Source organism: Pseudonaja textilis, chromosome Z (genome assembly GCF_049901715.1).
Source record: "Pseudonaja textilis isolate UNSWEBS1 chromosome Z, rPseTex1.2, whole genome shotgun sequence".
NCBI classification, from domain to species: Eukaryota; Metazoa; Chordata; class Lepidosauria; order Squamata; family Elapidae; genus Pseudonaja; species Pseudonaja textilis.
In genome coordinates, this window is record NC_142008.1 from 17,224,244 (window position 1) to 17,250,921 (window position 26,678).

At 39.3% G+C, this 26,678-nt stretch overlaps 1 protein-coding gene across 5 annotated transcripts in view; it reads left to right on the plus strand.

Moving 5' to 3' along the window:
- EPC1 (enhancer of polycomb 1) overlaps window positions 1–26,678 on the plus strand; it is a 58,615-nt gene that overhangs the window by 12,798 nt on the left and 19,139 nt on the right. The window contains exons 1-5 of one of the 5 annotated variants that reach the window (XM_087917694.1): window positions 233–692; window positions 8,960–9,100; window positions 18,637–18,796; window positions 21,452–21,597; window positions 21,676–21,882. In XM_087917694.1, coding sequence (XP_087773820.1) covers window positions 18,697–18,796; window positions 21,452–21,597; window positions 21,676–21,882 — 453 coding nt within the window. In that variant the 5' untranslated portion in view covers window positions 233–692; window positions 8,960–9,100; window positions 18,637–18,696. Of the gene's footprint in view, window positions 1–232; window positions 693–8,959; window positions 9,101–18,636; window positions 18,797–21,451; window positions 21,598–21,675; window positions 21,883–26,678 lie in introns of those variants that run through there. The other 4 variants (XM_026710090.2, XM_087917693.1, XM_026710094.2 and 1 more) reach the window with 4 other exon arrangements.

Sequence of the window (26,678 nt, forward strand, 5' to 3'; positions counted from 1 at the left end):
TCCCGAGGGCTGAGGCGTGTATTCTCTCCCGTATCATCTTCCTCCAGGCGGCAGTGATGCCATGGTCCCTCCTTCACGTCGGTACCTCAGCGCCACCCGAATAACTACAGTGCTTCGGGAAAGATAAAGAGCTACTTCGGCCCTGAGAGAGTGTCAAAACCGCCGCTCTTTCGTGCTCGTTTCTCGTGCTCGCGCTGCGCGCTCTTTTAAGCAGCGCCGTGTCCGCGCTTTTGCGCGATGCAGTGTGGGAATGGCTGTGGAGCTGGGGTTGGCTGAAAGAGGCGGCCAGTCGAGATTTAATGTCCGCCATGTTGGCCGTGGCGTACTGAAGAGACCAGGAGCGACGAGGAGAGAAACCGGCATTCTAGCCTGGCTGCGCCACCCGGCGCCGCTGGGACCCGCCTCGGAGCGAGCCCCGCCCCGCCGCGGGAGCCCCGGTTCCTCCATGAGAGCGCTTGGCGGGGTCCGGCTCTCAGCTCGGAGCGCTCTCGCTGCCTCCCCCCCCTTTGCCGCAGCAGCAGCAGCCGCCGACGACTAACATGAGCAAACTGTCGTTCCGGGCCCGGGCGCTGGACGCGTCTAAGCCGCTTCCCGTCTTCCGCTGCGAGGACTTGCCCGACCTGGCCGAGTATGCCTCGATCAACCGGGCCGTGCCGCAGATGCCCACGGGCATGGAGAAGGAAGAGGAGTCGGTACGTGAGAGACCCCCTCCCGTCCCTACTCCGGCCGAGCCGGGCCCCGCCATCGCCCTGTACCCAAGCCCCCACCATCGCCTCTGCGCAAGCACAAAATGGCCGCCATTTTCTCCCCGCTTCCTCCCCGTTTCCTTCCCTCCCCTTAGGGAAGAGGGTGATGTTGAACGCTAATAGCCCCGTCTGCCTTCCCTGTGGATGCTCTCCTAAAATATCTGTATATGTCGACTCGAGTGCAAATGCCGCCTGCTGCGCTCCCGTCGGCCTCCCGAAAGGCACAAAGGGGTCACGTGATTCGGCGGGCACCCGCCATTTTATTATGCCTCTAGTTCGTTGGGCTGGGCCTTGATACCGCAGCGAGAATGCGAGCTGAAACGGCGCCGAGATTCTGCTCATTGGACACTAGGTGGCGTCTTTGTATTCTAATTAGTGGTGAGGCCTGGATGGTTTTGACGTTCACCAGTCGGGTTTGGTCTGTCAGTTCTGTAATTACCAGTTAAGTTATGGGAAGGAAAATGTAGGCTCTTGAACTGCACGGGTAAGTGGTAAACAAGATGCGTGGTTCAGTTTACAAGAAGAAATTACACCAAATGGGATGAAAAACCTGATTACTGGCTGATGATATTTAATTGAAGAGCCCCCTGGAAATATATTGTTGTTTTCCCTAAATAAAATTGGCTTGTTGACTACTCAACTGATATGGAAAATCAGTTAAATTAGTCTGGTCATTTCACCAAGTTTTTTTTTTAATTCACATGATTGGCACTAATTTAATTGTTTTGAGGTGAGCAGCAATAAAAGCAGAAATGGCATTTAGGAGTCATAATATTCACAGTAAAATACTCATATTTTAACATTCTAATGTAATAACATTAATCATGTTTACTAATGTACATAATATTTCTTTAGCATATAGGAAGTGCATAAACTCAAAAAACCTGGATAAATCACATAAATGGCACATTTTACTTAAGAAAAGTTAGTATATTAATACATGCATCATATTTGATTGTATCACAGTATCCTTGGCATCAAATGTTTAAAGATTGAATTGTAACATGTTTGTCTCATTGACAGAGTGTTTAAATGAAGAAAAAGCATGTTCTACCTAATTCATATATGTAGTGCATATTCAAAATCTATTTTTTAGTAAAATGTGCTTAATATCAATTTGAAAAGACCTAGTGTTTCTCCTCTATTTGTTCTTTGAGATCCCTGGGTTAATAATAAATTTGGGAACTCACAATTAGGCTGGATTTCTCTTATCCTGAATTTGTGCAGTTGCCCACATTTAGATACATAGAGATGCACTGACTCACTAGACTTCTGGTCTTGCTGATAGGAATTAACAGATTGATAGTATATGTTTACTGAGATATTAAGAGTCTTAAATTCAGTAAAACTTTTTTATAAGCCAGATCATATGAAATTGCATTTTAAAATTCTGGACAAGATGTTCAGAAGGAAGTCAACATTATAAGGGATAAAAAGAATGCAAGCATAAAAGGCTTTAAATGAATTCTGCATGGAATTCCTTATAAATCATGTAGAAAATTATAGACTGGATATTCCTAAACCATTAGACTTGCTAAGTCCTAAAATTATGATCATTTAGAGTCCTAAAGTTGTTGAAATCTTTGTGCAAAAGCAATCCTTCAAAATAAATTGAAATTAGGCAATAATGACTGCATAATAATTTGGAATGTGAAGTAAAGAAACTCCTGTTGATTGGCATATTTTAAAAAATGCTGTCTGTAAAAATTAAAACTTTTCTTAAATATATAAACTATATTTGACTTGCAATAGCTTGATACATATGAAACAATATTCGGATTAAAGAATTTTATTGAATAAAGTGAGAAATAAGACTTTAAATAAACATACTAAGCTTAGGAGAAATTAAATAGAATATAACCAAATATATAATAACACAAAACTTTTAGGAGCCATCAACATATTATTGTAATAATGTCCACAAGAGACAAGTCCACAGACAAGAACATAGTAATCTTGGCCAAGCTACTTTGGGAGAGAAATTTGAAAATGGGAAAGGAATAAAATTTTCAGATAGTTATCACTGGAAGTAGTAGCTCACCAGGCACCTTACTTATACTCATTTTAATTTTAATTAAAAGTGGGAAAACTGATACATTGTGAAGCATAAACATATAGTGCCATATTTATTTTCAAGAATATTTGTTCTTAGCCAACTTAGAAGAAATAAGTTTGCAGTTTGAGTGCTTTTCTTAAGATAAGGTTATAGGCGAGGAGGAGGAGGAGGAGGAGGAGGAGGAGGAGGAGGAAGAAGAAGAAGAAGAAGAAGAAGAAGAAGAAGAAGAAGAAGAAGAAGAAGAAGAAGAAGAAGAAGAAGAAGAAGAAATAATAATAATAATAATAATAATAATAATAATAATAATAATAATAATAATAGAGCTTTGACAAAGACAGGTTTCAATAATTTGCCATGTACTTAATGAATGCAACAGTAAATCCAAATACATCCACAAATAATTCGTTCATCATGGTCAAGACCATCTCCTTTTACATCAGAGACCTTCAAACTTGACAGCTTTAAGACTTGTGGACTTCAACTCCAGAATTCGTCATCCAGTCATGTTCACTCAGGAATTCTGGGAGTTGAAATCCACAAGTTTTAAACTTGCCAAGTTTGAAGATCTTTGTTTTACATAATCAACGTATAACTGTAATAGCAAAAAATATACCAGATTCTGAACTACATCCCCAAGTCTCACACATTCTTTCAACTACAATTGGAGGAATCGTTATTGTCCTGTCCTGCATGTATCTTTCAGGTTTTTTGGTTATTTACAGTAGATAGTCTAACCACTGTTTGGTGTCTTTATTGTTTGAGAAAACCTATGTTTGACAAAAACAAATCAAGATCTTGAATTTAAATTTCATAGTATATTCTCTTCACCAGATTGATTTAATTTGTGATCAGGCTTTGTCTATTAGCATGCTACTTGTGCATAGTAATTTTGGATAGGATTACTATCCTGGGCTTATGTGCTAACATGACCTGTATACGTGAACCCCATTTAACCATAGCCTGGCTAGATTTCTTTATATCTTTGCTTGCTTTGTTAACTTATTGCCACATGTTTCCTGTATAGATCCAGTTATTAATATTCTATAGTACTGTATTTACAGTATGTTATAATGTATAGGTCTACATATTGCCAGATACCCATCTCACCTACATTTACTGCGGTAGGGAGTACATGAAATTCAGTAGTTTTTCTGCTTTGTATAGAAAGTGTATCCAGGGTTAATATATTGGTCAATACATATGCAGCTTCATATTCACTTCTTAAGACTTAATAATCATTTTATTAGATTATTCTCATTTTGTTTATAGCATTTATAAGTGAATACATTTGTGCTTGAGCATAAAGAGGATTGCTGCAAAGAATGAAATTACTAAGGTTTTAGTCGTGATGACATGTCTAATTCAGATAAATAGTACCGTGTTTTTTCAACAATACGTCCCCCCCAACAGGAAGGCCCAGCATGTTTTCTAGGTATAAGATGAAATTAAGCCCCTCCCCAAAAATTCAGGCCTATTTAAACCATGCATTCCCCACCATTTCTCACATCGCTTGAACTATACGAGATGAAGAGAAATGGGGGGAAGGGCAGGGGGAAACTTGCCTTTAGGAGTCCCCCGCAGGTAGCCTCTGCTAGAGCACCCCACGGGCAGACTCACTTCTATCGGCCAATAGAAGCATCCTGTGGGCAGAATTGCCTCGCCCTGAGGCTGCTTCTGTTGGCTGATAGAAGCTCCCCGAGGGCAGAGTCACCAGCCACTTTCATTGGCCAATAAAAGTGGCCTCATGGTGAGGTGCGGCTGCACGTGGGGCACTCCTAACGAGCACTCCGCAGGCAGCCACACCTCACCACTAGGCCGCTTCTGTTGGCCGATAGAAGCGACCGAGGGCAGAGTCACCAGCCACTTCTATCAACCGATAGAAGCAGCCTCATGGTGAGGCATGGCTCCGCATCGGGTTCCAACTGCAAACTCAATCACGTACACATACCGTTGTCAGAGTAAATATCAGATGATCTCAAGATTCCTGCTGCATTTCTGCTTCCCGAGCCAGCCGCTTTTCTTCGTCCCCTCAGATAGCCCTATTTCCCCCACCCCCGATTTCCCACTGCAACCACTTGGACAGAATGGGTCACAGGAGGGTCGCTAAAGAAGCTGATTCCACCTATCACTTGCAATGGGCAGTTCCGGGCCCCTCCACTTAGGCTGCCAACTAAGGGAACACGCAGTTTACTCAATTGCTCAACTGGTTTCAAAGGGAGGTCGGGGGGATCTTTGTGCCCCTTGCCATCCACTAGCGTATTCCAGGGGGAAGGTATGCTTCGAGGGGGAATGCGGAGATTGCTGACCATAAAACTGCCTTTCTCCTGCCTTCTTTTCGAGGTTTTGCTTGCAGCCCAACCACTGACAGGTGGTGGAGTCCGGCTTCAACTCTCCCTTGAGTGCTTGGTGGGGTATTTTGGCGTCTCTTTTTCAGACAGTACAAGGACGAGGGTAATCCACAAATATAGTTTTTTGGCTTCTGCATAGACATTGTGGTCTGTGGCGTGGTTTGTGCAAATACAGTACCTACCTCACCCCGTTCCTATAGTTTCCCCCTAGAATAAGATGGTACACATCTCTTAAATCTCCCATTCCAGAACATTCAAATAACTTAAAAAAAGAGTGGCTAATGCTGCCAGTCCAAAACACACTGCAATTATTTCACCCATTGTTTTTTAGTGGATTTTTGTTATTGTAAAAAAAGATGTGTATCGTCTTATTCTAGGGGGAAACTATAGGAACAGGGTGAGATAGGTACTGTATTTGCGCAAATCACGCCACAGACCACAATGTCTGTGCAGAAGCCAAAACTATATTTGTGGATTACCCTCGTCCTTGTACTGTCTGAAAAAGAGATGCCAAAATATCCCACCAAGCACTCAAGGGAGAGCTGAAGCCAGACTCCACCACCTGTCAGTGGTCAGGCTGCAAGCAAAACCTCGAAAGAAAGGCGGGCTGTTTAGCTCGCAGTTTACGGACAGCAATCTCCATGTTCCCCCTCGAAGCATACCTTCCCCCTGGAAAACGCTAGTGGATGGCAAGGGGCACAAAGATCCCCCTGACCTCCCTTTGAAACCAGTTGAGCAATTGAGTAAACTGTGAGTTCCCTTAGTTGGCAGCCTAAGTGGAGGGGCCCGGAACTGCCCATTGCAGGTGATAGGTGGAATCAGCTTCTTTAGCGACCCTCCTGTGACCCATTCCGTCCAAGTGGTTGCAGTGGGAAATCGGGGGTGGAGGAAATAGGGCTATCTGAGGGGAGGAAGAAGAGCAGCTGGCTCGGGAAGCAGAAATACAGCGGAAATCTTGAGATGGTCTGATATTTACTCTGACAACGGTATACGTACGCGATTGAGTTTGCAGTTGGGAACCCGATGCGTAGCCATGCCTCGCCATGAGGCTTAGAAGCGGCCTTGTGGTGAGGCATGGCTGCCCGCAAGGCACTCCACAAGGCTGCTTCTATCAGCCGATAGAAGCAACTGGTGACTCTGCCCTCAGGGCGCTTCTATCAGCCAATAGAAGCGGTGTCTTGGCGAGGTGAGTGTGCGTGACGCTCTAGGTGAGGGTGTGCGTGAGGGAAGGAAATTAAGTGAAAGAAGGCCTAGCCGTTTTTTCGGTGCTCAGAAAAAAATAAGGTCCAGCCTTATTTTGTGAGAAACATGATATAAGATGTTCTCAATTGCCAATAGAATAATAGGGCTATTCTTGATGCTGTTTATTTGCAAAATTTGCTGTCAGTTTCAGCAATAGTCCAATTTTCCTATACTAGTATTACATTATAGAATGGAGAGAGTTATGAATATAATATTCAGAATTTGAATATGCAGAATAGCCTTGTGAATAAATGAGGCTTCTTGGATATGGAACACATAGCTCAATTATTCTTTTTTGTGGTGCAGAATTTTTTTCCAATTGCATTAGTGTTTTAATTTTAATTCCTTACATCTCTTCCTTAAGTGCTTCCATCTAATTCTTCTTTTTGAAAGCTAGACAGAGTAAGCAAAAAAATAATGAACCAGTTTCCCCAATGATATGTTAAATTGAAGCTTTTTTCTATGTGACAATAATGATTGGTTTCACACGTTAAACCATGATTTGCTTGACAAGATTAATATAACAGTGTCCAATCCAAATAGACTATGTCTTTTTTTTGTAATGATCAAACAGAATTGTAACTGTAAAGAAATCAGTTATTCAAAGATATGCAGATATACTGGCATAAAAATACTTAGAATTTTATATATTTAACAACAATGTTGAATTTCATTCATTAGCAAATTGGCAATCATTACAGTAGCTTTAGCAGTGAAAACAATAAGTGCAAGTGTAAACAGTCCACGAAAAACTTAGCCACCAGATTTTTAAGAACTATAACTGATCAAGTATCACAGAGTGCTCTAATAATCAAAATATGTTGAGTATTTATGAAAAATTAGCTAGATTATTTCTATCCAAGATAAGATATGATCACTAAGATTGGTAATTGGTATTTCTGACCAAGGGGTCACTTAGGTTTTCAATGACATTGATGATTCTAGCTCCAACTTTACATCTCTGTTCATTCTGATACAATGCAACCCATGTAGAACAGGCAAATCAGAAAGCACTAACCAACAAGAATCTCTGTTCCCAAGATTCAGAATTTAAGTCCGCTATATAAGGGTTCACCAACCTTTCCTACTTTGTGGGCCTGTGGGTAGGGGAGAGGGGATGGTTCTGCACGAGCGGCCTGCAAGCGCATGCACAACTCCATGAATGGCAGGCACATAGGCCCACTGTTCATGCAAATGGAGCACTCGCACGCTGCTTGCACAAGTGAGGATGCACATAGGCACTCACCCACCACTTCCATAGCCTAGTTCCGAAAGACTGAAAGCCCACTAGTGGCCTGGGGGTTGGGGACCCCTGCCCTATCCAATCACTGCATTCAGTCATTGCTTTTGGACACGTATAGTCTCTCAAGTTAGATGTTACAAATAAATGAATATATCAACATATTATTGATGATATCCGGTCATGAAAATTCTGATAACTGCCTGAATCAGTTTCATAAAGAGAATGGCTTGCAGCATCTGACTACCTTGGCCCTGTTATCCAGTAACATTGTCTGAGGCCTGTCACTACAAGCAAAAATTACTGTAACATAGTACACCAACATCTTAGAATGATCATTTGATCAAGAGCTACTGAGAGATCAAGTTAAGTGAATCATTCAGTTTCCTACAGGATGTTAATCAACCAGGGTGACTATGGCTGTTTTTTTTTTTTCTCTAAGAGAAAAGTTAGAGAAAAAAAGATTGAAAATGGTTCAGAATTGATCACTTGTAAGAGCAGCAGCATAAATGAAGCAATGAGTGATAATTAGAAAATTCACTGATCCGTGAAAGGTTTTTCAACATTTGGTAGACTGCTGCTCTTTTTGAGGTTGGTGTTACCACTTCAGGATAGTATGATAGAGTCACAACAAAGGCTAACATCAACAAAATAAAGTATCCATTACATGTATCTCAAAAACCTAGTATGCATCCCTTGTTCACTGACAGAATATCTTCTGGACTAAATGAGTTCCATCACTCTGAAAACTGCCTGCAATTGATAGAAAACATGACAACCCATCTACTACAAGGTGATAACTACCAAAGAGATGCACCTGTCCTTAAATCCCTGTATTGACTATCAATAGGTTTCAGAGTGCTCCTATAAAGCCTTTATTATTTTGCCCTGTGTTATCTCCAGAATTCTATTTTCCAATGCACTTATATATACATCTCAAGAAAAACAAAAGTCTTGAGAATCATGCATTTTGTGAGATTTGGAGGCTTCAACAACAATTGTTTCTTTTTTTATGTAATGGCTTCAATATTGTGGATCAGGCATAAACTTCCCACTCTCATAATGAGTTTTCTGAGAAACATTAAAAACTGGATTGTTTTGAAAGCCCTTTGACAATTGATGTCATCTTGCTGGTTGATTAATAGTCATGCAGTTCTCTTCTATATCATGTGTGATTCATATACTGATAATTATAATTGGGGGGTTGGAGTTTTTCTTACTGTGAACATTTTAATATCTGTTATTTGATATTGTTTTATATTTAACCATGCATGTTTATTACTTACATACTATATTATACCATGGATGTTTTAATTTTGTTGTACAGAGTTGACGACATATAAACCCAATAAATAAATAAATGGAGGCCAATGAACATCAGACAATAAATTTCTTCCTTCTGTGTGCAGATTTGACATTTAGCCCCTTGTTTGTGGATTGATCTTACCATTTCATGTAACAATTTGAGGTATGTGTTAATAGTTACAGACAATAAAAAACTTCTGTTGCTGTTTCAATCAAATGTGGATACTTTAAATAGTAACAGTTAATTTTGTAATAAAGGTAGCATTTTGTAAAATGTTTTATAACAAAATGAGTCATAACAATAAATAGGAAGAATTAGTTTATTACAGTGACTGAGTTTGCTCCTCGTGCAACGTTTGGCATGTTGACTTAATCCAGCTATTGTGGGTTGTATGCCATGGTTTGTGACTTTGTTACAGAAAACCATCACTATTGACTTTTGCAATGCTCGGTGCAAAAGAAGAATAGAGAGAGCAAAATAAATTAAAGAAAATAGATGTGTAAATAAATGGATGTGTAAATAAATGGAGCTATTCTTTTTCTGTCTTTGCAAACCATTCTTGCTTCTCTCACATCTTTAAACCACTTCATACATTGTCTTTTGTTAAATTTTTCAGTCTCACTTTTTATGATTACATCTCCATTCATCTATGGAGATGTATGGATTCATCTCATTCTTTTTGCTATGCAGTCATACTTCATATAATTGTTTTTGAATTCTGATTTTATTCTAACATCATTTATATTGATCACTCAGTTCTATCCCAAAGGTGCTTTTTCAAGAGGCAACCAGACTTTCTGGTTTTTCTTTAAAGACATTTCCGTTCTCATCTAAGAAGCTTCTTCAGCTCTAATTGGATAGTGGGGAATGGAAGGATTTATACTCCTTGTAGACAACTGATCATTTGCATTCTTTTAGAGAGTCATTGAAGCCATTTGGAGGTTTATCTGTGTTATCAGAGTCACCTGAGCAATGCAAATGGGTGTGGAGCATTCTTGGAAATGCTGAAAGGACTGTGTTGTAGATTGGAGATAGATGATGTCCTATCCCTCCCCCTCTGTTGAGAGGGGGGCTTCAATTTTGACATAGATGGCCTCTTAACCCCTCTTTCAAACCAGTGATCGTCTCTGTCCAATATGGACTTTGTTCTTTAAAAGAATGGCCTGTGTCTTCAATGTAGATGGACTGCTGAATCTAGTCCTGATGTGTTTGTTCTCCTATGTTGCGCCATGTGTATAGGAGAACAAATAGACTACTAGTGCTTTGAATTGTATTTAAAAGATGATGAGTCAATGCAGAGTCTAAAGGACCAAGTAAAAAGCTTTTATTGATATATGCCAGATAACAAATGGGCTGCTGTATTCGGTATAAATTGTAGCTTCCAAATAATCTTCAAAGCAATCCATGGTGCACTGCACCAATCCAAGTGAGTAGCGAAGAGGAAACAGTTGTTGTGTCTTAAGGTTCTCCTGGCCACATCTTCTTTTGACATATCCATTTCTTACTTCCAAGAATTTACTAGGTAAATGTACTCTTTTAGGTCCTTTTGATAAACATCCCAAAAGAGGTAATCTTTATTTAGCAACCACAATTGGAACTGGAAATTCTGTCACTAGATAATACAGTCACTAAATGAAAAATTGTATGATTATGATTGGGCTTATGATTTTATTTCAATTTTTCTCACTCCGCTGCCTTGAAATTCTCACCCCATGGCTGGGATAATTAAGACTGGAATTAATGTTTGTGAGTAAAGAGGCACACAATGGGCAATATACATGGAAAGGAAGATCTGGTGCCATTTATTTATACTGCTTAAATCTGGAAGCCACAAATGCACTAGGCTAACCACCAATATATTTCCCATTGCATACCTCATTCTGCCTGGCAGAAGAGAGAAAAGAGTCATGCATTGAATGACTCATGCTAACTGACTGTAATAGCAAACATTTCACAGAGATTGTTTGAGAAATAGTATGTTCATTGCAAAAATATTTTTTTATCACTGTTATTTCAAATTGTCATTGCACAAAGCATTCAATATGCAAGATCTACCCGTAAACTATACACTATTCATTACACTTTTACCAGCATTTGTACATCACAATATTTCTCTTTATCAATTTTTCCATCTTTACAAGTTTTAAGCAAGAGTATCATCATTCTATCTGCAATTCTTCTTACCATTTATAATAATCATTCACTCCATTTTCCCAATTAAATACAATTAATTTGGTTTTTGAGCCAGTAATTTTAAAATGTGTAGGTAGTCCTTGACTTTCAGTCACAATTGAGCCAAAACTTCGGTTGCTAAGCGAGACAATTGTTAAATGAGTTTTACTGCATTTTATGGCCTTTCTTGCTACAGTTATGTGAATCACCTCATTTGTTAAGTTAGTACAGTGGTACCTCAATATTCATGATTAATTGTGTGAGGTGCAACAAGTACTAAAAACAAGTACCAAACAAACCTCCATATCACATGACCTTTTGTTTCGGCTGGGAAGGACTTCATGTTTGTTCCTTTCCCTATGTCAGAGATGTTCCAGCATGGTTGCCTTTCGGTCTGCCCTCTGCGGCTGTCCCCTGCTTCCTTTTGCAGCAACGTTCCTGGCACGACCAACTTCGTGTCCGTTTTCTGCAGCCAACTTCCTGTTCATTTTACATGGTTTTCTTCCTATCGCAGCATGTTGAGTACCCCCAAAATGATGCATACCAGGACAACATTTTTGTGTCAAAATTCATTGAGTATCAAATTCAACAAATTTTGAACTAGTTGAATACCACAATACCATTGTAACACAGTTGTTAAGTGAATCTGGCTTTGCCCTTGGTTTTGCCTCCCAGAAACTCTTAAAAGGTAATCAAATGACTCCAGGATACTGTCATAATGGTCACAAATGGTCATAAATAGGACCATTTACCAAGCATCCACATTTTGATCATGTGCTCATGGGGATGCTGCAACCATCAAAAGTGCAAAAAATGGTCACAAATCGCTTTTTTCAGTCTCTTTGTAACTTCGAACAGTCACTAAACAGATGATTATAAGTCGACGACTACTTATATTCAAAAATGTGACAGGTATGATAAACATCAAAATGAGTATCAGATTAAGATTTAATTGTCTGAAATCATAGCGCTGATGATACCTAATTTGATAATGAAATGTCTGCAAGAAAACAGTCATGCTCAGAGAGCACCAAACCCCCTATTTGACACTGAAGTACAAATACTCTCTTCTATCTAAATATTCATATTTAGTCAAAGAGATCACACAGAATGACTTATCTGACCAATTGAGTACTTCTTCCTTGCCACCAGAAGTTTTTAAATCTTTCCTGGAATGATGGGAATGATGATGTGTAAGGAAGATTATCTTACAAGTACCGGTAATCCTCAAGTTAATAATTGGGACTAGGATTGCCATCACTAAGCAATGCTATGATAAAGAGCAATGTCACATGGCAGCATTGCTTAGCAGTGGTAATCAGGAGTCCTGACTTATAATCCAAGATGTGGTTCCTTAAACAGGAGTAAGAAACATGATGGTGCTGGTGTTGGTACTGGTTATGCACAAGTCAGGGAAGTGCAGCACACTTGCAGAGAAGGTCAACACAGTGCATGCGAACATGAGGTTAGGGAAGGAAGATGCAGCAGATATGTGAGCACAAGAAGGCTGAGGAAGGAGAGCACTTGTGGGTAGATAGATGGGTGTGTGTGTGTATGGAGATCCAGAAAAGGAGGATATGGTGCAGTGACAGGAAGGCAGACAGTTGGAACTTATCAGAGAAACTTTAAACCTTTCCTGCCAGCTTTTTAATATTTAATATTTCTGAATAAATATGGCCTTAAAATTTAGTTTGTTTTCTATGCAAGTCGTAAACTCAGATACAGACAACCCAATTAAGCAAGTGAGTCAAAAATACGTTCATTGGTTTATTGAGAAAAATGCTCAAAGCTACTTAATTTGTGTGTGGGGAAAGCATGTAAACTTTTGGGATTATAACTTACATTTTTTAATCAAAAGGATGATTATCAGGCATGGGAAAACTTGCCTCCAGAAAACAGTTGTTAATGTTTTGGAGGCTGTAAAAGATTGTAAAATTATTTTTAAAGAGTTTTGAAATAACAGTGACAATGTTGTGATTTGGACCTGCTACACTGCTTTTGGATTTGGGTTTGCCATCATTGATAGGAATTCTGAATTATACCAGCAAATTCTACAAGAAGGTGTTGAGGTATCTGCCTATGAATTGAAATTCACGGAAAGAAAGTAGATCATGCAGCAAGACAATGACCAGAAAATGTTAAAATAGAAGATAATTACTGTTTTGGAGTGACTAAGTCAAAGTCCTGACCATAATCCTATAGAAAGGTTATGGAAAGACCTGAAGCAGATACTTCATGCAAGGGAGCCCACCAAGATCTCAGTGTTCTGTAGAAGAATGGCTAGAATCCTTCCAAGCCAGTGTACAGTACTGATCAACAATTATTGAAAGTGTTTAGTTGCAATGATTGATGCCCAATCCCCAGTTACTGAAACCTAAAGTTATATACTTTTACACACAATATGTAGTTTTAGATCATTTTCCTCAATAAATCAATGAATATGCATAATTATGCATTTGAGTTCTCATCTTATTTTAGGACTTGTATGGAAGATAGACTACATTGTAGGTCTTATTTATGCAGAAAAAAATTCATAGTTTTATATTTTATAATCATTAACAATAACAATGTTTATTCTTGAATTAATGTTATAGAAATTATCCCTTCAGCAGCTACAGCAATTATCCCTTTAATACTTTTAAAGGGAAAGTAGTTGCCCGTATGTTATATAGAGGAGGAATATGAAGAATGGACAAATTTAATTACTGGTCCTCAATTTAAAACCATTCAGAGTAAAAGTGAGTTACAACTGGTCCTCAACCTTACAACACTGCAGCATGATCAGTATTGAGGTGCTTGACAATGGCATGTATTTATGATCTGATCATTGTACCATCCAGGCATCATTTGAGCATCATTTGCAAATTCAGTGAAGGAAATCATATACACTTAACAATTGTGTGGTTAGCTTAAAAGACTAGCAAAAAAGGGGGTGTCAAAATTGGGCATGACTCATTTAATGATGCAAGTCTCATTCCCAATAGTGCTTGCAAGTCAAGGATTAATCTGGAAACAATATAAAATAAATTTATAAAAATTACTTGCTCTTCCCCAATATTCCTACTGTTCTTGTGAGAGAAGTGTGGATGACGTTACTGCTTTATATGCCTGATAGTAGATTGCAGGGATGAGCTCAATCCTTTTGTTAGTATTTGAAATAACATTTGATACCTGAAGAATATGTGTACCGGTATCAAGACAATTGTAAAGAAATTTCTTAGAGATTAATTTCTGTGGACTCTTTACAGGACTGATAATCAGTATATCAGTCCTAATTTAACATCCACTCATTTAGTGATCAAAGTTATTACTGCTGAATGGGGGATCTTTCTGACAGGTACTTGTAGTTGTCGTCTGCAATCCCATTACTGCTGTTTGGGTGCTTGGTGACCAGCTTGCATTTATGAGAGTTGCAGCATCTCACAATCATATGATTGTCATTTGCAACCTTCACTGCCAGCTTCCAACTATCAAAGTCAATGGAGAAACAACTAGGAAGCAAATGGAAATTATGAGGGGTTCACAGTAACAGCAGCAACTAGAACTGCTGTAGTAAGTTGACGGGGGTTGTGTGGTATTATGCCTTAGAACAGTGCCATTTAATGATGGATTTCCCATTCCTAATTTCTATCAGTAAGCAAGTAACTACCTATACTACTTTTCAACTTGTTTTGCTGGTGAAATTCTATAATGGATTGTGCCTACTCAATCCTTAACAAGCTACTTTTTATATAAATTTTCATAAACATTCTTTTTTTTTTTACTGTTCCGCCAGCATATGTGAAGAGGAGATACAAGAGGGTTCCTATACCATAGTGTTTTTGTATTTCTAAAATGCCTGTTCTGGAAGGCTTGATTTTCTACGTGCTGCTCTGTAAATTGTATCCATCTTCCTGGACTCATATTTATCTACTCAGTTTTATAGTTATACTGGGCCCTACCTAACAAAATGAAATTCAGTGGTGAGAAAAGTAAGGCTTCTACATTTAGGCAAGAAAAACCAACTGCACAGGTATAGAATAGATGGTACCTGGCTCAATAGTGGTAACTGCAAGAGGTATCTTGGAGTCCTAGTAAGACAATCACTTAAATATGAGCTGGCAGTGTGCCAAAAAAGCCAACACAGTTCTAGGCTGCATAAACAGAAGGATAGAATCAAGATCACGTGAGGTGTTAATACCATTTTTATAATGCCTTGATAGGGCCACACTTGGAATACTGCATCCAATTTTGGCTGCCATGGCATAAAATTGATGTTGAGATTCTAGAAAAAAGCAGAGAAGAGCAACAAAAATGATTAGGGGACTGGAGGTTAAACATTCAAAGAACAATTGCAGGAGTTGGATATGTCTTGTTTAATCAAAAGAAGGACTAGTGTGATATAATAGCACTGTTCTAATATTTCAGTAGAAAGGGTCAATCTATTCTCCAAAATGCCTGGAGGCAGGACAAGAAGCAATGGATGGAAAGTAATTGAGGATAGTAGCAACATAGCACTAAGGAGAAATTTCCTGGCAGAACGTTTAATCAGTAGAACGACTTGCCTCCAGAAGCCATGGGTGCTCAACACTGGAGGTTTTAAGGAAGAAATTGGAGAACCATTTGTCTCAATGGGTTGGACTAGAACAGGGGTCCCTAACACCGAGCTGTGACCCAGTACAGGACCAGAGCCTATTCTGAACTGGGCTGGGGAAGCAGCAGGCAAGTGCCCATCACTTGCACAAACAGAGCTGCGTGTGCTCACTCGCCGCTTGCATGGAACCATCTCTCTCACCCACAGATCCACAAAGCCAAAAAGGTTGGAAATGATGGACTAAAAGACCTCCAAAGTTCTTTCCAATTCTGTTATTCTATTATTGTGCATACAGAAATATAGTAATCACCCTTTAAGTCCACATATGCTTGGTGCAGAATATAAAAATATTATCTATAAAGTGTAGTGGGGCAAAAAAAAAATCTTTTTATCTACCACTCTGTGAGCAATCCTATATCTGTACAGGTAGCCTTTGACTTACAGTCATTTGTCTAGTGACCATTCAGAGTTACAATGGCACTGAAAAAGTGACCATTTTTAACAACTGTTGCAGCATCCATGCACTCACATGATCAAAATTCAGATGTTTGGCAACCAGCATGTATTTTTGACCGTTGCAGTGTCCTGGGGTCATGTGATCACCTTTTGTGACTTTCTGAAAAGCAAAGTCAAAGGGAAAGCCAGATTCACTTAACAATCATGTTACTGATTTAACTGAAGTAATTGACTTAATACTATGGCAAAAAAGATCATAAAATGAGGCAAAATTCAGTTAACTGTATTGCTTAGCAGTGAAAAATTGGGGCTCAATTGTAGTCTTTTAAGTCAAGGACTACCTGTATTTGTGCATTGTTCTCTCTAGTATAAAATTTTTGATTATTTTTACTATTTTACTACTTATTAGCAGTGAGAAAAGAAATAGCCAGTTTGTTATAAAGGTCAAGGTATCAGGCAACCATGATTCCTCTCTTCACTAGACTAGACTTCACTAGTCACTAGACACAGACTGCTAGGTGATTTTGGCCCAGGAATTCTCTGTCAGCTCTAGGAAAGAAGTAGAGGCAAACCAATTCTGAAATCTTGTCAAGAAAATTCCAGGAATTTGTCCAGGCACTCTTCAAGAGTCAATACTGACTTGAAGGTACACACAGAGAGAAAAAAGAGATCTTTGTATTTTATTTATATGAAATAGACATGTTTGCTTTTTATTCAATATCAAGATCATTTTGAGGATAGTAGTTCATTAAATGTGGTTTTCTGTTTCTGAAGTAAGCAAAAAACAACAACACAAAAACCAAATTTGGCTGATCAGAAGAACTTTAAAATTATTTTAAAATCCTAATTTCTATTTTTCTGCTTTTATTTCATTTATCTCTGATTGTCTTTTGGTTTGTTATAATGGTGATTAACTTGTCATACTGTAGGCTACTCAGAGATTGTATAAATATGCTATATAAATAAATAAAATTTATAAATATGCTAACATATAAATCTTTTAGCACTTTAATAATTGTAAACACTTGAAATTTTAATGTTTGGAAACATTCTGATAGTGCATGGCAATTGTTTCTTCGATACTCCATAAACTGAAATGCCTGGAACAGGTTGAAGTGCAGTTGTCACACAGGAATCACTAACGTGATGATAGGCAAGAATTTTTAGCGGTCTGTTAAATACCTGGAACCAGTAGAAGATAGAATAAAAAAAGAACCCGAGAAAAGGAATCAAAATATAGAAGTTAAAAAACTGATAGCCTTATGCCTTTAACACAGGGGTGTCAAACCGGCAGCCCACAGGCTGGATGCATCACATGGAGGCTATGCCCACCTCAGCTTCCCAAAGGGGAAAAATGTCACGATACATCACAAGATGGCAGCATGATTTCGCGAGTTTGATGCCCATACTTTAACACATTTGAGATTATTCAGAAAATTATTTTTAGATTGATTGGTGCTCAATATTTACCATATTTGTTTTGGTCCAAAATAACAATTAATATGAATTATTAAAATGTGTATGGGTCCATAAGAGGGTCTTGCTGATCTTTCTGACATATTGCAAATGGTTCAGAAAATAGTAGTAAGGATGCAGAGTTGGTTCAGTCCTTGTAGTTTGGTGAATAATATCTCCTCTTTCCTCTTGCCTAGTTAGTTGCATTTAGACTATTTGGAAAATATTGTTAGTTTAGCAGTAACATTAGATTCCATTCCTAAACAGTATTGGAATGATACTGTATTTTAATCTGTTGGGATTAATACTTTGTTGATTACTGAAAATGTGATTGGACTTTGCATAGTTTAAAGCATGTGAACAAGCTGCTGTAACAATTGTAACTATCTTAATTACATGATATAGGAAAGGGTGATCAGCATTAAGCATATATCCTCTCATTTCATTAAGGGATAGTTTTATCCTTAAAAATGGTGAATATGATAGCTTGTAATTTCATATAATTAAAAGAGAACAGCAGATTTCCTTTAGGGGGTAGAAAGTTTTTTTTTTTAATGACCTGAGAAAGTGCATAGATTTCTGATTAAGCTGAATTACTCAGCTTAGTTGGTGCTCTGCATGCGTGATTACTAGAACTACTTATTTAATTCACATTATTTTATTAAAAGACCTTAGGAACAAGTAACAATCAGTGCTTAATTTGTTTCATTTTATTTTTATTGTCTCTAAATATATTTCAAACAACTATCATCATAGGCAAAAATAACAAATGCATTCTGAAATCTTTTGACAGATTTTTCAGTTATATGTTTATGATTTTGGCTTACTTTTACCAAGAATGAAAATCAATTAAAATGCCATAATAAGTCCAGCAGAGGCTAAGAACCTACACAAAGTTCAATATATATAGACAAGGATACCTGGCTGAAACAAGTTAATATTAATTCAGTTGTTCTGTTTCCACATTAACATTATTTAGACACACACACATTCACATACAGAGTATGTATTTCATCTGTCGTTTTTTGTTAATGAACTGTAGGAACATCATCTCCAGCGGGCTATTTCAGCACAGCAAGTATATGGAGAGAAACGGGATAATATGGTTATACCAGTCCCAGAAGCAGAAAGTAATATTGCCTATTATGAATCAATATACCCTGGAGAATTTAAAATGCCAAAGCAGCTTATTCACATACAGCGTGAGTATATATTTATACTGAATATTTAAAATTAATTTGATTGGTTTTTTTAAAATAAAAATAGTTTTGTAGACTCACAATCTCCTTTGGATGTAAAAAAAGATTAGGGCTAGGGTCATGTAAGTAAATAATTGGATTTACTAAATAAATTTGTTGCTCAAAAATATCGAGTTCAAAATAATTAAATTTTTGTTATGTGTGTGCTTTCTTATATAATAAAATATGATAATGTTTAAAGAATGAAGCACAGGTTGTCCTCAACTTACAACCAATCATTTAAAAACCCTTCAAACTTAGAATGGCTTGGAAAGCATATTTTACATTCTAGAAAGCATTTCTAGCTGTCAAAAAAATGTTACACTGTGTTCCTCACAGAGTTACATGACCACAATCTGAATTTTTGACAACCTGTTAACATTTAAGATTAGATGACAAGTGCCCCATGATCATGTAGTCACTATTTGCAGTCTGTTCCACCTTTTACGGAAGACAGTGGGGAAGCTGGCAGGGAAGATTGCAAGATGCTGTCACCTGCCAAAGATTTCCTCTCCCCTCCATTTAATAGGAGCGGGAATCCTTGGGCAGGAGAAACAAAGCAGGGATATTCGCAATCTCATCTTGTTTCTCCAAACCAGTACATGAGTTCCCTTCAGCTCATGGAGGGAAGAAAAAGTCTTCCAAAGGGCTGCGGAAATGGAGGTCTGATCCCAAAGATCTGAGCCCCATTCTTGTAGTCCCTCCAAGAAATTCCCCTCCTTGCATGTTGGGCAAGGGAATATCAGCAGCAAGCTGCAGGAATAAGCTTGGATGTCAAAGATCAGAGGTTTGTTTCTGCCTGATGCAGGAATTCTCTTCTGTGCATGGAAAGGAGCTACCTGTTCTCCTTTGGAAGGCAACACTTTCACTCTGTCAACTTAACAACTCGTGTGGTCATTTAACAACCAATTGGGAGAGCCATGAGGGTGTCATACTTTATTATCGCTTCACACAGTGACTAAGATTCCAGTCCCAATTGTGTTTATAAGTCAGGGACTGCCTGTACAGATTATCTTTATAACACTTTTTGATATAATTAACATCGTATACAATGTCATGGTACTATATAGTTATAAATGTAGGCTAAGCTAATTTGTAATGTGTTCAGAGATAGCATGAACAAACTGAAAATTTGTGTACTCACCTCACTAACAAACTTACATCAAACTTTTAATGTCAGATAGTTTTGGTTTTTTTAATTTGGTCAAAGAAAATGAAATTGGAGAGGTACTACTGATACTTCTCAACTTACAACCACAATTGAGCCCAAAATTTGTATGGCTAAGTGAAATATTGTTAAGTAAGTTTTGCCCTATTTTACAACTTTCCTTGCTACAGTTGTTAAGTGAATCCCTGCAGTTGGTAAATTGGTAATCTGGTTGTTAAGTATATTCGGCTTCCCTGTTGACTTAGTTTGTCAGAAGGTCGCAAAAGGGAATCATGTGACCTCAGGACACTGCAAACATCATAAATTAGAACCAGTCGTCAAGCTTTTGAATTTTGATCACATGATCATAGGGATGTTGCAATGGTCATAAATGTGAAAAACAGTCATAAGTTGCTTTTTCAGCGATGTTGTAACTTTGAATGGTCACTAAATGAACTGTTGTAAGTTGAGAACTACCTGTATACAATGGAAAACAATTCAAATTTTATTTAGTCAATTAATATCCCACAGATTACAAATTGACATTTTTTTCTTTCACATGGAATATAGTACAACAAATGATGTAAATAAATCAATAGAACAACATTTTAAGTGCTTGCCTAAAGAACTGCAGGATCAGGGCCATGATACCATCTTAACAATATGGGGAATACCTTGGGCTGCTTGCATTGTGTGCAGGTGGATGCTGGCACTAGCACATTTCTTCCTCTGTGTATTCCCCATTGTGTGCCTGTGTATTTTGTTGTAATCCTTTTCTCTCCGATTTCTCAATTCTGCAGGGAATTGAGAACTTGCTGTAGGCAATCTTTCTGGCCTGTACCATTCCCATCTCCAAAGTGGAGAGTTTGAAGAGAAAGGGATTATGAAAAAATAAGCAGTCACACAGTGGTGAATATACTGGATGGTTTGCATGGCACACTCACAGCTGCTGGCACTGGCACATTTCCCAGGGAGAAAATAAGTATAACAATAGGTTGGCTATTGGAAAAAACATTATTATGGCAATCATGTGAATGATAGCCAGTGTAAAAGGTTGTAAAGGACATTGGTTGTAAAATTATTTTTCCAGCACCATTGTAACTTAGAACAAAGCAGTCAGTGAGCAAGAACTACAGGTAATGGAATAGATCTGTCAAGTATTCTTATTTATCCTGAAAACAATATATTTAAATAGCTCTTAATGAAAAATTGATTTATCCAATGAAGGCTATCTTATAAATATTGACAATTATTCATTTGATAATATTTCAAACATATTTGCATTCTGTCTTATCTAGATAGGATTAGCTACCCTAAATTCATATTTTCAGGATTTGTTAAGAAATATAATTTTATAATCAGTAGATTTTAAGATGGCAAGAATATATGTGCATATTTTTAAATTCTTCTAGTTTAAATATTGTATTAAACTTAAAATATTAAAACACATTAAAATATTTTTCTCTTTTCAGCTTTTAGTTTGGATGCTGAGCAACCGGATTACGATTTGGATTCAGAAGATGAGGCCTTTGTGAATAAGCTGAAGAAAAAAATAGATATTTCTCCTTTGCAATTTGAAGAAATGATAGATCGACTTGAAAAAGGAAGTGGTCAACAGGTATAGTATTATTTCTAATTTGAAATTGTTTTAATAATATAAATATATAAAAATGACGTACTTGGATTTTACCTTTAGCCGGTCAGCCTGCAGGAAGCCAAACTACTCCTGAAGGAAGATGATGAATTGATTAGAGAAGTATATGAATATTGGATTAAAAAGAGAAAAAACTGCCGAGGCCCCTCTCTTATCTCAGCAGTGAAACAGGAGAAACGTGATGGGTCCAGCACAAATGATCCTTATGTTGCATTTAGAAGACGAACAGAAAAGATGCAGACTCGAAAAGTAAGTATGGACTTAATATTTTATTGCATTTATAGATCGCTGTCCAGAGCCCTTTATACAATGACCAAATTATTTTACAGAAAAAGGGAAGGGGAAAAAACACTGTGACAATGTTAACAAAATTCTTTGTAGATAAAAATCACTTTTTTCACTTGGAATCGGACTAGTTGGACAGAGTCCAGAGAAGTGAAGCTTGTGTGTTACAAGATTTCCTGGGAAAGTTTGAGCATATTAATAGCAATATCACTTAGACTTATATACCGCTTTACAGTGCTTTACAGCCCTCTCTAAGTGATTTACAGAATCAGCATATTGCCCCCAACAATCTGGATCCTCATTTTACCAACTTCGAAAGAATGGAAGGCTGAGTCAATCTGGTGAGATTTGGACTGTAAAATTACAGGCAGCAGGCAGGCAGCAAAAGTAGCCTGCATTACTGCACCCTAACCACTGCACCCCGGTGGCTCATATTGATCCTGTATAATTGGGCAGTTTGGGATGAGATGAGTTGATCCTACCCCATTTGACTTGTGCACGCTACCAAAGAGAGGATAGGGGAAATGGTACATGCCTTCTGGGATGTCTTTGAAAGAGGCGTTGTACATCCTTTCCTTAAGAAGCTAACATTTAACCCTGCAGTAAACAGCTATCACACATTGTTCTTGGGAGGTTGGGAGAAGGTGATTGTTTGATATCTGTAGATGACTCAGAAAGAAATGGATTATCTGGACTCTCTTCTGTCAGGTTTTAGGCCTGGGAAATAGCATTGGTAATAATTATATATACTTTATAGTAGGAGTATAATCCTATAGTATCCCTCTAGATCAGGGGTGTCAAACTGGATTTCTTCGAGGTCTGGATCAATATTATAGTTCTCATGAAGGGGGGAAAAGTGATGGACACCTGCAGCACACTGCCGGCCAAAACTGCATGGGGGGGCTTGTGCAGGCCCCTCCATGCCCTATTTTGACTGCAATAGGCTCCAGTGGGCCAGTCCTTTGCTGTTTCCAGGCCAGTCCCGCGGGCCAGATTTAAGCACTCATGGGTCAAATCCAGCCCACAGGCCTTGAGCTTGACCCTCCTGCTCTAGATCATCTGAGTGTTAGCTGTGATGTGGGCATTAGTTCATGGCTTTAGCTGATATGTATAGGAATAGTTGCAAGAACACTTTGTTATGGGATGTGTCAGGGTTCAATCCTTTCCCCCTTTTCTAGGTATATTATTGTCAGTATGCAAGTTACTGTATAAACCTTCATATCAAATCAACTTGGAGATGAATGAGAGTCTTGCCTCAGTGGTGACTAAGAGTCTGGATGGGGAAAAAGAGGCTGAAACTCAACCAAGGCAAAGCAGAATGCCTGCTATTTCAGAAACTAATTGGTTCTAGGGTAACACCAATATAAGCTCTTGATGGCTTGTGCTTCTCCAGAAGCAGCTGATTTGTCATCTCAGGGTCCTCCTGGACCTCTGGTTCCTGTTCGAACAGGAGGTGGCAGTTGTGGCCAGAAGAGCCTTTGCTCACTTTTTAGCTTGTAAATTAGTTGTTCTTGTTTCTAGAACTTACAGCTATCACTCCTCATGTTACTTCATATATAGAATACTGCAGTATGTACTATAGGGCACACTTTGAAAATACCTATAGGCTCTAATTATAGCAAAATGCAACAGTTCATGTATTAACATAAACAACTTGATTTTTTCATATAACAGCAAATACAGCAAGAACTGTTGGTTGCCAGTCTGCTTCTGTGCATAGTTCAAGATACTAGTGCCACTTTTAAAGTCCTACAGAGACTGCTTACTCCATTTAACATCTCTCTGCCCAAATTGTGCTTGCAAAAATGCCTAATCAGAATCCCATGAAGTTGATAAGAAGCCAGAATTTTCTCAGTTGTATGGGTCGGAGAATCCAAAGCGTGGGCTGTCTCCTGCTTCCTTGCGTAAAGATGGAGTCAATCAAAGTTTAGTTCAGCCCCCATTCCACTGCACATGCCCAGTTTTTGACTCCGTCTTCATGCAAAGAGGACACGAGGAGAGAGTGCTCAGAAAGAAAGATAGAAAACATAGTGATAACGCTTTGGATTCTTCGAGAAAAAAGGGAAAGAGAAAGAGTGAAAGTCAACAAACTGTGAGTAAACGAAAGAGCTGGGATCTCGTACCAAGCTGGGAAAGCCCCACACAGCTGCTTGGTGCTTAAAAGGCAAGCAGCAGCAGCCTCAGTAAGAGCAAGCGGGCTCTTGATCGGCTAGCAGAGAAAGAGGTCTAATTAACAAACCTTTGGCCATCCCATAGCCGTAAGGCGAAGAGGAAGTGGGGAGAATCAGCAGGCTGCTGTAGAATGGCAAAGGGAGCTTTTAAACAGCCAGGAGCCACACAAAGTCTCCAGCACTCCCTTTAATAGGAGCAAACTCAATCAAGGCTGAGCGAGTTCCCAAAACAGCCACACAACCCTACTCAGGAGAAAGGGAAGCTAGAGTCTATATTCAGTCTAGGCTGAGCATACTCGTAAGCAGTTAAAAAGAGCAACCGCATTTTGCTGAACCCCAGCGAGGGTGAAGCTGATGAAAAGAGCAAAGGGAGATGATATGGCTGAATTTTCTGAAACGGAGGCAGGTCCAGAGTAACAGGGATTCCCCTATCCCCCAGCCCGATCAGAAAGCAAAGCACAAAGGGGCACAGAGAGGCTGGGAGAACTTCAGAAAGGCCTCTCAGCAGGGTGTCCAAGGCAGACAGAGAGAGAGGCGTTAAGGAGACAAAAGGCCATTGAGAAGTGCTTCTCAAGGGCTGAAAAGGAGGCGGAGAAGAATGGAAATTCCCGCACTCTGACAGGCAGACCAATGCCAGCGAAACACCAGGAAAAGAGTGCAACACCAGAGGGCACTGAAGAACAGTCTTTTCAGCCTGCTCTTTGTGTGGAAGAAGGAATGTGTGAATCAGAAAGACAATGCTCTCAGGAATGCAATGAGGATCCCTCCCCCAAGAGAAGAAGGCTATCAACAGAGGCAGCCTTACTCCCACTGTCAGAGAACAGACCTTTAAAGAGGAAATGAGGGCCATGATGAGAGAAATGATGGCAGATTTCAGAGAGAGTCAGGGTAACAGACCCAGCCTGATACATAATGAGAGGAGGCAGGATGCTCATCATCCTACTCAGGCAGGAGAAATAAGGGAGGAACTGGGTTTCCAGAGAGACAGTTCCAGTAGATCATACACGCACAGTGAGGCCTCTGTATCAGGAGAGGATTTCAGATGAAGAGGCAAATGAAGCAGAGACCCCAGTGATCACAGGCCTATTCCGTCACCAGCCGTTTCAGATGCTGCTGGGGAAGGCTAAAATAGCAACAGTCTGGGGAGAATCACAGGGACAGAGGGTACTGAGTTAGAACCATCTGATCCCAATGATAGACTCTTTGCTAAGGTTGAAAGTGAATCCATACCTTCACCTGAATTGTTCAGAGAAGTGATGGAAGGTCAGTTGGACAGACCAGTCATTTTCCCCACGCCAGGGGGGAATGAGAGGTTTTATAGCAGACCTAATTCCAATTCCTACAATAGACAGCCCAGGGACAGCCTCCGCGTCTGCTACAGTGCTGGCTAATGAAACTGGGTATTCTAGGATGGTCTAAAAGGGGAGGATAAGAAAATGGAACAGACCCTACAAAAGGTACACCAGGCCGTGGCCTGGTCCATAAAGGCAACATCCACAGCATCCTTTTTCAGGAGAGCAGTCCTGATATGGCTTGAGTGGATGCAGGAAAGCATACCACCTGGTGATTTTCAATTGCAACAGGACTTAAACAAAATAACTGCTTCAACAGAGTTCATAGCAGACGCCATTAATGGGGTCAAGTATGCAACCAAGGCTATAGCAGCTTCAGTGGCTACAAGGTGACTTGTTTGGCTCCATCACTGGCAGGTGGATCTGAAACATAAATGGAAACTGGCATCAGCCCCAGGGGACAAACTTTTCGGGGATGCCATTGAGCCATTATTGATAGAAACCAAGGACAAGAGGAAGGTCTTAATGAGGAAATTTGATCAGGCAGATAAGCGATCTTTACCATATACACGGCAACAGTCCTTTCCTATCTCGGGGGGGTGGCTTCAGCCACTCCCAGTACCCACAGAGGCAATATACACAGAACCCTACTAGACACTTAGATAGGTCAGGGTTTAGGGATGGGGTAGACAATGATTCCAGGGAAGACACTCTTTCAGGAGTTTGACCAGCAGGGTCTTCCAGCATAGAAAGTGATGGCTGGAACAACGGGCCCATCAGAAGGAGACTGGGCCTATTCACAGCATAACAACGGACAAGCGGGTCCTAGACACAATAAGAAGAGGCCTTGTTCTGGAATTCCTCTCCATACCCCCGAGCTCATTCAGAAGATGCCCAACACCAAGAGACAGAGTCAAAAGGGTAATTATGGAAACAGCAGTTCAACATCTGCTGGACATTTGAGCTGTAAAAGTGGTATCGGAGAACAAACAGGGACAAGGGTTCTATTCAAACCTGTTTGTTGTGCAGAAGGCGTTGGGGGGGTGGAGACCAATTTTGCATCTCAAATTACTAAACAGGCATATAGTATACAGGAGATTCAAGATGCAATCCCTGCAATCTATACTGGGGAACATCCAGGAAGGGGATGTCCTGACATCAGTAGACCTCACAGATGCATACCTACATCTGTACCTATTACCAAGAGGCACCGAAAGTTCCTGCAGTTTTGCTACGCTGGAGGACACTACCAGTACAGAGCTCTACCATTCAGCCTGTCCTCAGCACCAAGAACATT